This window comes from Galleria mellonella, unplaced genomic scaffold (assembly GCF_026898425.1).
Source record: "Galleria mellonella isolate WM207_F2 unplaced genomic scaffold, CSIRO_AGI_GalMel_v1 utg403, whole genome shotgun sequence".
Lineage (NCBI taxonomy): Eukaryota > Metazoa > Arthropoda > Insecta > Lepidoptera > Pyralidae > Galleria > Galleria mellonella.
This window is the reverse complement of record NW_026442095.1, coordinates 790,359-802,623: the sequence shown is the minus strand read 5'-3', so window position 1 is coordinate 802,623 and position 12,265 is coordinate 790,359. Positions and strand designations below refer to the sequence as shown.

Here is a 12,265-nt window from a genome sequence, read left to right as displayed (position 1 = left end):
GCATAGTGTGACTTATAGTTTGACGACATTAGACGCTTAGACGGTTGAGCTACGGTGAGTCATAACATCTACTTACAATTTACGTGCTACGTTTCGCTGTCGCCGATACAAGATTCCGTATCTACCCACCTGTATATTATTGACTGCATTTTATATCGAGGAAATTAAATACTTATAAATAACTACATTACGCATAAATATGGAAACGTGCTCGGCATGTAATAAAAAATTTAAAACTGACGAATCGCTTAAGTGTAATCAGTGTAATGAATCTTTTCATTATAAGTGTTTAAATATGAGTTTGAATGCTTATCAAAATTTGAAATTAAGTAATAAGCCATGGCAATGTTGTGTATGCATCAATATTACTCGGCGAAGAGGGGACAACACGAATACCCCAGTCCGTAAACCAAATACACTTGACGAATCGGTGATGTCATGTGATGTTACTATGAATCAAAGTGAAATGGAATGTTCCGTGTCTGCTGAAAATCATACTATTTCGCTGCAACAATTTGGAGTTTTGTTGGATTCTAGATTGGAAAGGTTTAAAGCTGATTTTTTCTCAGATATTAAGGCTTCCATAAGAAGTGAGATTCACTTGGCTATTACTGCATTAAAGGATGAATTCACAGTCACCGTCGACTTTTTAGAGGAAGGACAAAAAAGAATCAACGGTACCTTGGCGGCTGCAGTTGAGAGAGTTTCTGAACTGGAATGTAATAAAAACAAGCTTCAGGGTGATATTTACGAACTTGAACGTCGATTAAAAATTTCTGAAAAAACATCTCGTAGCATGAACATTGAAATACAAGCTGTTCCTGAAAAACGCAGTGAAAATGTTGTTGGTATTTTCAAAAAAATATGTGATGTGATTAATTTCCCTATATCTGATACTGAAATTCATGCATGCCGCCGAGTTGCTAAAATTAATTCCTCTTCAAATCGTCCTCGTAACATACTTGTTACTCTGCCATCTCCTCGTCATCGTGACAATATCTTATCTGCTGTTAGAAAGTTTAATAAGGATAACCCTAAACAAACTTTAAGCACATTCCATCTTGGTTACTCTGGAGAAACAAAGAAAATGTATATAGTTGAACATTTATCTCCTGAATGTAAGGAACTTCACTCACTAGCCAGAAGATTTGTTAAGGATAAGGCTTATAAGTTTGTATGGGTAAAATATGGACAAATATACATTCGAAAAGATGAACAATCAAGTGCTGTGCTAGTAAAAAACGCTGAAATGCTTAAGAGACTTTTATAATTTTTTTTTTCTTTCTCACTCTTTGTACTCTGTTTATGTATGAATGCTATCACTTTATATTGTTTTTTTTTCCATATGTTAATATATTATCAAAATGTCAATCGCTTTCGTTCAAAAGTTACTGAATTCTATCTTAATTTATTGAATACCGATTATGAGATAATTTGCTTAACTGAAACTAATTTAAATTTAAGTGTTTATAGTGAAGAATTGTTTGATGAGCGCTACAATGTATTTCGTAGGGATAGAAGTAACGAAACTAGTGTAAAGGCAGAGGGGGGCGGAGTTTTATTGGCTACAAAAAAACTATTGAATGTATCTCGTAGATATGAATGGGACAGTTCAGCTGAGGATCTTTGGTTAACCGTGCATTCTCCATTGTCTAAGTCTTCGGTAAATATTTGCTTAAGTTATTTACCTCCTGATATGCCCCTCAACAAAGTTATTGCATTTTTTGAACACTGTCAAGATATTATTTTAAACAATGGTGAAGCTGGTTCTTTCTTGCTTGTTGGTGATTTCAATATACCTAATATAACTTGGCAACGAGACTCTAATTTGAATATCATGCAGCCTATAAATGCTTTTCACTATAGAGCTTCTATACTATTAGAGACTATGGCAATCTGTAATCTTAGCCAATTTAATCATTTGGTCAATGCAAATGAAAGAATTCTTGACTTGGTTTTGAGTGATTGTGGCAGTATCGATGTTGTGAGCGTTGAACCACTTAGTAAGATAGACAAACACCACCCATCTATAGCTATTAACATAGATTTTCGCCAAGGTGAAATGATTTCTCTTAGTAGATCAAACTCTAATAATTGTAGACCTAATTTTCGTAAATGCGATTATACTAAAATTAAAAATGAACTGAAATCTATAGACTGGATAGCACTGTTTTCGGATTTAGATGTGGACTTGGCTGTTGAATTATTTTATTCTAAGTTGAATGAAATAATTTACCTTTACACGCCTATGCAGAGTTCCAAAAATAATAAATACCCGTTTTGGTACAATTATGCTTTAATACGTTGTATTCGGGAAAAAAACAAATATCATAAAAAATTTAAAATGTATGGGAACCCAAGAGATTATGACACCTTTAATTTACTTCGTCGACGTTGTAAACAGATGATTGATCAGTGCTATAAATCGTTTGTCAATTCAGTAGAAGATGATCTTTCAGACGACATTAAAACTTTCTGGCGATATGTTAATAGTAAAAAATCAAACAATACAATCCCTCAAACTATGACCTACAATAATATAACGGCAACAGAAATACCCGGTATATGTGAACTATTTTCTGATTATTTTAAATCAGTCTTTGAAATTTCTACTGGTGAAGTCAATTATCGGCCACAAATAAACACGCCAGTCTTGAGTAGTTTAACTATAACCTCTAAGGATATAATTAAGGGTATCAGAAAATTAGATTCTAACAAAGGCGCGGGGCCAGATGCTATACCAGCCTATTTTATTAAAGCTTGTGCTGAAGAAATTAGTGTGCCTTTGGAAGTTTTATTTAATAGATCTCTACACTACGGTTCTTTCCCGTCTTATTGGAAAACCGCTTTTATTATACCTATATTCAAATCGGGCGATAAAACGAAGTGTGAAAACTATCGACCGATAAATATACTGTCTTGTATGCCCAAATTATTCGAATCTTTAATATATATTCATTTGTATAACCATGTTAAACAGCGCATAATACCTATGCAACATGGATTTGTTTCTGGTCGATCAACTATTAGTAATCTACTTATCTACAAAAACTACATTTGTAATGCATTTAATAATCGCCAACAGGTGGATTCAATATACACTGACTTTTCCAAAGCCTTTGATAAGGTGAACCATGAACTAATGTTAAAAAAACTTATTTCATATGGGATTCATGGCTCATTGTATCGTTGGTTCGTATCATATATTTCTAATAGAAGTCAAATGGTTGCTATTAAAGGTTTCCAATCTACTCCTGTTATGGTAACCTCAGGAGTTCCTCAGGGATCGCACTTGGGTCCCTTATTATTTATTTTGTTTATTAACGACCTAGTAGACTCTATAAAAAGTGAATGCTTGTTTTATGCTGATGATCTCAAAGTTTATCGCGTAGTGAATAGTTTCAAAGATTGTTTGCAGTTACAGAAGGATCTTGATAATATTTACAAATGGTGTTGTGCCAATAATATGTATATGAACATAAAAAAATGTAACACAATATCTTTTGCTTCAAGGTCTCTAAAATTTATATTTGAGTATAGCATGAACAAGCAAAAACTTAAGCGTAAAGATGTGGTTAAAGATTTGGGAATAATGTTTGATTCAAAGTTATCTTTTCGTGTACATTATGATTATATCATCAGTCGTTGTAACCAGTTGCTTGGGTTCATATACAGAGCAACTAAAAATTTTAATAAACCCCACAGTTTACTATACTTATACAAAACACTTATAAGACCCATTGCTGAGTATGGTACTATAATATGGTCCCCATATTATGCTATTCATGAAGAAAATATTGAAAGAATACAGAAAAGGTGCCTTGCAACTACTTGTAGACGATATGGCTTAGTCAGGAAACTTCAATCCTATGCTTCGCGAATGAAATACTTTAAATTAGATAATTTATTATCTAGAAGACAATCGGCTGAATTAATTTACTTGTATAAAATTGTTAATTCTATGGTTGACTGTCCCTCGCTACTTAATTTACTATACTTTAATACTAACAATAAATGTCGTAACTCCCGTGTTTTTGATGTGCCAAACACTAGGAATAATGTTTCATTTAACAATTCCATTTTAAGAATGTGCCGGTCTTATAATAATGTTCAGCGTGGTGGTGCTCATCAGGATGGTGAAAAGCTTGATATATTTGGTCAGAAGTTCAGTAATTTTCGTCACGACGTTTACGTATTATTTTCCTCTGTAATTAGTAGATAGTTTCTTTTGTTGTAACATATATATGAACGTAATATGTACACCGTGGTATGTGTGTTTCTGTATGTGAGTGCGCGCGCGCGTGCGTGTTTGTTTGTGTGTGTGTGTCTGTGTTTGTATGTGTGTGTATATTTGTATATATATATGTATATGTGTATATATATATATGTATATATATATATGTATATATGTATGTATGTATGTGTATATATATATATATATATATATATATATATGATTATCCATTTTTTGTTGTTTAAATTATATTGTGTTTACAGACTTTAGCTGTGTGTTTATGTTTTGATCATGCCGTGTACGCAAATTTTTGGAGGATTAGCTTGAACAAAACATAATTGTAGTTTATAAATTAATGTAACTATGTTAATTCTCTGTAATGTGTACCTATTGAAATAAAATAAAAATAAAATAAAAATTTCAGCATTCTTTATCAGAGGGAGATTTTGTACGAAAGTCGGTTGCTTGGACACCTCTGTCCCATTTTAACCGTAAAGCAGTTGTATTTGCATGACTGTGTTTTGGCTTGAAGGGTGGGATATGGTAGTGAATTTACTGGGTACAGGGGAATAATACCTTAGTCCCCAGGAAGGACAACGCATGGGAGCTTTTATGGGCGAAAAAGTATACTCTGTTATGCCTATGGTACTGCTTATGTCTATAGACGACGATTACCACTTTCCATCTGGTGGGCTATCAACTTCTTTGCCATTTTAAGTTGCATAAAAAAATCTGTATAATATTTATAATTTTCATGTTTATAGATCGTTCTTTTTATAGATTGTTTTTTCATTTTGAAAAAACAAATACACCATAGGTATCTCCGGAGCTGTACTAATACTTATTACAGGAAACAATAATATAACTGATGTTACTAAAGTTTTAACCAAAATTCAAGCTAATTTAGCGGGAAAATTAATAATTCAGCCTTCAGAAATTAAAGTTCTATAACGCTTACCTCTTAAATCAATATCGTTTGTTGTTGCCAAGGAAAATATAAAATGTTCCTCTTTACCATTTTGGTGCAAAAGTTTATTTGCAATTTTTTTTTTTTCTATAAAAGATGTAAATTATAATTCTTTTTTAATTAATAGGATAATTTAATAAACAATCGACTTAAAAAATAAGAAGATTCTGAATTCAGGTGTTTTTTTATGGGACTCACAATGGCAAACAAGTTGTTGGCCCACCTGATTGAAATTGGTAAGCGTCGTCAATGTGACCATACCATGGACATAACAGAGTATACTGTTTCACCCATGATACCCCCCATGCGTTGCCATTCCTGAGGACTCAGGTGTTATTCCTCTGTACCCTGTAAATTTACTGCCATATCGCACCCTTCAAATCGAAACACAGCCATGCAAAGACAACTGCTTCACGATAGTAACAGGAATTGGACAGAGGTGCCCAAGCAAACGACTTGTACTAAGTCTCCCTCTAGTTGTATTTATTTCGGGTGTCTTTTTTTAGTTTGTTACCTCATAACTTCGTCATTTATAAATCGATTTGAATTTTTTTAAAGTACATACTTTCAGGATGGTTCTGCAGATATATTACCAAAATCGGTTTAGTAGGTTATATTTTAAATAAAAATAACTAGCTTTGTCACAACTAAAAAAACTTTTTGTGGAACATAATCTTAAAGTATTACTTAAGGGGGAAAGAGATTCTTAGTAATGGGGTCTAACTAACTTATTGCCAGCAATACACCCTATCAGGTCGGCAATCACGCGGTTCCCCCTGGAAACCATCGTGGTTAATTCTATCGGAATTCGTCACGATGGGCTAACTGACTTGCTTTCATCATCACCTATCATCCCTCACTGGTGCTTCGCCAGTGTGTACCGATAGTGCAGGCGGGATTACCACTTCATTATCACTCATAAAAAAAAAGTATTACTTAAAGATCTACCTAAATCCAAATATATACCTAAACTAAATCTATTGATTTTTTTTAAATGGTATTTCAAAATAATTATTTTGCGTTTATTCCAATATATTCAATGATATTTATTTATGACTGTTTATTTATATCTAGTATTAGTGTCGGTGTTTTTAACAAATAATTGAAGACAATTTTACACTATTTGAATCGCTTTACATTATATATTTTACGATATGGTATTTGAAATCTATATCAATCCCCAAGACGGCTCCGAAGCCGCAGATTGTAGGGAAAGTTAAATTTTATTGCCTTCGCTAACGACCTCCCCCCCCCCCCCCCCCACTGCGTCCCCCACTGATATTAAACGATACTTCCTTCCAACGAAGTGTAAATCCCGCAAGTTTCCGAATCTCAAACGTTACAGTGTGAAGGCGATCGCAGAATTCAGAATGTTGTGTAAAATATCAATGAGGAAACTAAATCTTAAACCATGAATTACTAGTTGAATCCCACGGCTTTGTTCATGTAAATCAGTATATAAAGTATTTATTTAAATAACTTTACTGATTAAAAGAAAATATGGTATAAAAGGCGGATTTAATGCTAGTAGCATTATCTACCAGTCAACCTTTAGGATGAACAGTGAATCACGAACGCGGTACTTCATTATTGGGATAGGTAAAGAAAATAACATAGTGTATATATACAATAAATAATATATACATAAATAACATAAATAAATAAATATATATATATATATATATATATATATATATATATATATATATATATATATATATATATATATATATATATATAAAGGAGTATTTATACAGAATTTGTATATACAAAAAGACGGCCTTATCGCTAAAAGCATTTTCTTACAGACAATCTGACATAAATAGTATTTTATTTATATCATATTTTATTTTATTTTTAGCGACTGTGACGCGAGCACAAGCCTGACTGCGTGCTTCATTTTTTTTTATCTATTTACACATTAAGTTAAACCTGCAATTATTACATTTAAATATAATATGTGCTTACGATACTTTTAACAATAAATTTTATTTATATGACATATTTTTTCATATATATTTTTTTTATATAACTTAGAACAGCAAATAAGCTGACGGCCCACCTGATGGAATGTAGTAACTGTCGCCTATGGACATGAGCAGTACCATGGACATAACAGAGTATACTGTTTCGTCCATGATACCCCCCATGCGTTGCCATTCCTGAGGACTCAGATGTTATTCTCCTGTACCCTGTAAATTCACTGCCATATTCCACCATTTAAACCGAAACACAACCATGCAAACACAACTACTTCACGGTTGAAACACGAATGGGACAGAGGTGCTCAAGCAAACGACTTTCTTTCGACTTTACAGTCTCCCTCTGGTAGTGGCATCATGTCAGAATTTCTTAATAATGTAGCAGTTTTAATAGTACCTATATTGAAATTACTCGGCACAATTATTTCATCACAGTCACAGTAACAAGCTATGAGAATGTTGTAATATAGAAATTGCTAGTTTACATCAGTACGTAATAAAAAAATTTATAATTAAATTGAAATTTTACTTGTCTACGAAAAATAAAATGGCAATGTTTTTAAGGTGGAAGTGTGTGTTTGGTTTATAAACGGCCTTCTAGCTGAATGTTTTGTTAAAGCGATTGTAAATTGATCAAAAAACTTTATTTGTAGAAGTGAAAAAATTAAACTATATTACTCACATGAGAGTCCACGGAGAAAAACGTTTGATCGTGAGAAAGGCATAATTTGTTTCTTATATATATATATATATATATATATATATATATATATATATATATATATATATATATATATCTCTCTTCCAGGCAACCTTTGGAGAGAAGTAATTATAAACAATTTGCATCGGAGGCACGATGAAAAATTCTGTAAGTTCTAAATATGGATATATATATATATATATATATATATATATATATATATATATATATATATATATATATATATATATATATATATATGTTCTTTAAACTTAAGGTACTAAAACAATAATACAATTTGTCCAAATAATATTTTGTAGGTGAATCTTGACTGTCAATATGTGAGTGTATGAAATGGATGAGTTATTGTAAAATGGTAGTCATAAGATAATATGATTTTAATCTATTGCAAATTATTTAACCATATTATATGTATTTTAACATGTCCATTCGTTTATTTAATGTTATTAAGGCCACTTCGTTCTACTACACGTGGACGTATAAAACAAATTCTGCCTCCTGTTAGGTTTGCTACGTAACGTTTTCAGTTAAAATTCCAGTGTGTTGCGCGGTCGAGAGCGGCGTACCGTACTAATGGTTTTATAAATTTAGGTGTCCCCCTAGATTTATTAGGGCGCCCGTCCGATCTATTGTAGTTACGATGTATCACGTCGGATCCTGTGGAAACTGTAAACAATACTGGTACAGATAAAATGATGAAAAACTCGCCGACCAACTTCCTGCGTACATAAATATTTATAGGTAGCCAGCTACGTTTTACACAGAAATGTCTTTGTTTTTATAAGTCATGACTCAATTTAACTCTTCGTTGAATCTATTACAGGTTCTGTCCAATACATTCGAGCTTCGATTATTCCATCTATTTTTATTGAGTAGTAAATATTAAATAAATATTACATGCCGTGTGGTTTTGGCGTGGAATGAACCATCGCTTTTTTGCCGTAGGAGTCGTAAGAGGCGACCAAGAGAATTTAGTTATCGAGGGATAGGCAACAGCGTCCCTCTTAATCACCAATGATGAAAATGATTGCCAATTTGTGGCAACTACTGGCAAAATCCCTCTTACGGGGGGGGGGGGGCGGGGAATTGTTAGCGATGCGTATTCCAGGTGTATTCATCACGATGGGCTAATTGACCTGCCTTTTCATTGTAACTTGTCATCCCTTACTGGTACCCGTCAGCATATACCGTTAGCGCAGGCAGGGTTACTATTCCATTATCATTTATAAAAAAATAACCTGGGGCAGTCCTATATTCAGTAGTAGACACTTAACGGCTGGTCTGATGATGAAATACCTAATTGAGTAAATATTATTTACTTAATTCACATTTTTTTTTATACAACTTAGAATGCCAAACAAGCTGACGGTCCACCTGATGAAAAATGGTAACCGTCGCCTATACACATGAGCAGTACCATGGACATAACAGAGTATACTGTTTCGCACATGATACCCCCCGTGCGTTGCCACTCATGAGGACTCAGGTGTTATTCCTCTGTACCCAGTAAATTCACGCTACGTTTGTTCATGCAATCTTAAAACCCGCTTATCATGATTTTTTTGTATATAGGTTGTTTGCTGGATATATGTATATCTCTATTCCAATACTTCATGAATAAAGTAGTTGGCAAAGGAATATGTCAATTTGTAATATAGTAAGATATAGGACAAGACGGTTCATTAACGAGGTCGTTATAATAAGAGCTGTTTCTGGAGTTAATTGATCGAGTTGTAGCTAAGTACGGGAACTTATATACACATATTATTATCATACATTATGTATGTAGGTTAGATACATAATGTTCTAGTTAGAACTCTTTTGTGCACATATTAAGAAATAACAGTCATTATTTTGGTAAAGAAGTGTGTATACGCCATAATTTTGACTTATACAACTGTGTGTATGACGAGCTGCTGTTATAACAAATTACGTGTATGACACTTTGATTTTTTTAATTATGATATATAGGTTGTTATATGACGAGTTTTGATTATAACAAACTGGATATATGTATATCTCTATTGTGTGCCAATACTTCATGAATAAAGTAGTTGGCAAAGGAATATGTCAATTGAGTAAATTTGTGACGAGCTGAGATTATGGCAAATTAATGGTGTACATGACGAGTTGCGCTTATAACAACTTGCATATATAACAAGTCGTAATTATAACAAATTACGTATATGAGGAGTTGTAATTATTTTAAAATAAGTATACTTATGACGAGCAACGATTATGACAAACTACGTATAATTATGACAATAAACGTATAAGTATGACAAACTGTATATAATTATGGTTAAAATAACAATCTGCCTAAAACTCCTGTTTAGGGATATCATGCACATGTGATTACATCAATGTTGTTATATGAACAAAAATAATATTATACAAATACCAGAACAAGTTTTCTCTTATTTTAGCTAAATTATTTCTCTCATGATACGTTTTACATGCAGAAATTTTCATATTTTTTCACAATGTCTATCAAACATAAAGCATGCTGTGGTTGCCTATAAATGTAAGAACAGTTAGATCTAATCCACCAGTGTATTGTATTAAAATGTTTAGCTGTATCTTATGTTGGTAATCCTATAAAGAAATAACTTTAAAGATCCTATAAAATATTAGAACTCTCTCAATTACAACTCGGGACGTGTACCCAGACAAAGTAGTCACGTAATAAATTAGGCCATTCCGGTGCACAGTCGAGCTGCAACTGTCTGTCACCGTTGGCACTGGAGACCGGAGTAACTTCTCATAATGCATTCCGAGAAATGCACGACGTTCTAGAATAATGAAAACTGTGTTGCCATAACAACGTATAAAATAGTTTTATTATGAGTTATATTATATTTATTTATAAGTGACTTTAAAACTTTTTTGTTATTCTCAATTTCGTGTATAATATAGTATATTTTATATATATGTAAGTATATTTGTTATTTATATATCTTTATACGTTTATATATGTAATTTTAGTATGTATGTATAGTAATGATTACTAGTACCGCATTCGAGTATTATAACAATTCCCTTAGGTTGACTGGGAGAGAATGCTTTTAGCATTAAGTCAGCCATATATGTACACACATATGTACTAATGAGTAAATAAATATATAAATTAATAAAACTAAGAATCAATTTAAGTAGTATGATTACTTTAATTTACGTTAATGTTAAAAATAAGATCGTAAGAATGTAAATCTCTATGGACCATGATAAAAAAAAATTTACATGCCTTCAGTTTAGACATTTTTTTAACTAAACAAATTATCTTTGCTAATATTATAAAGAGAAAAAAAAAATTATTTGGATATACTCAAAAATTAATTGTAAAAATTCTTGCACCTATAAAAAGCTACATTATCATTGAGTATATATATATCATTTCCGAAAGTTCAACATACACATGGTTACAGAGTATTTATCACGATGGGCTAACTGACTTGTCTTTTCGTTCTCACCTATCCTCACTCATTGGTTAATTCCTGATGAATTCATTATGGTAGGCTGATTGGCCTGTTTTTATTCTCACCTATCATGCCCTACTGGTGCCCCACCAGCGTATACCGTTAGCGCAGGCAGGGTTACCATTCCATTATCATCCATTAAAAAAATCTAATCTGTCCGCCAAGCTAAAATACCATAAGTTAAAAGAAATAGTTTTTATTCATTATTTAGGAATGAATACTTTACAATATAAGAATTATATTATACACAAATAATTTATACATATAATTAAATAAATTAATAATAACTGCTGCTGCTGTACAAAAAAGTGATTTCAATCATCAATAAATGATGAGACTTTATACATTTCACATGAAAGTGTTACTAGAACATCATGTATTTACGAATAGATATGGCTTTGCCACAAGCAATATGTAGCTGGTAGAGAATGCCATATGACATTAAGCTTGTCACTTGTACAAAGTTTTATTGTGCAATAAAGAATAAATAAATAAAATTTATATTTTATTCAACAAGAAAACAACAGATTCTCCAAATTAATATGAGACTAACAATGGGAATAAGCCAATCGATTGCAAAAATTTTGTGAAAATTAATTCAAAATTAATTAACATTTTTATTTGTGGCTCTTGAAGAAAATTAGACAAACCTGTTTCTTTTGAAGGTTACTTAATTAATTGGTTTGAAAATAACTTCGGAAGACAGTGAAAATCTTAAGAAAGTGAAGATGTTAAATATTTTTTTTAAAACAAGTGTATTGAAATAAAGATGACTTTTAAAAAGTAATCTTAAAAAAATATCTCATTTCTCTGTACAAAGTGGCATAGATGTTTGGCTAATTTTTACAAAATGGAAATACAAATGGTAGAATAAAAGTTTAGTTT

General features: G+C 32.0%; 1 protein-coding gene across 1 annotated transcript; it reads left to right on the top strand.

The window, feature by feature from the left end:
• Positions 1–295: 295 nt before the first annotated feature.
• Positions 296–1,270, top strand: LOC128201399 (uncharacterized). The gene has a single exon (XM_052898212.1). It carries the CDS (start codon positions 296–298, stop codon positions 1,268–1,270), a length of 975 nt encoding a protein of 324 aa, XP_052754172.1.
• Positions 1,271–12,265: the final 10,995 nt, after the last annotated feature.

Excerpts from the sequence above, each read along its gene's own strand:
- LOC128201399 (XM_052898212.1), top strand. The coding sequence starts at position 296 with ATGAGTTTGAATGCTTATCAAAATTTGAAATTAAGTAATAAGCCATGG.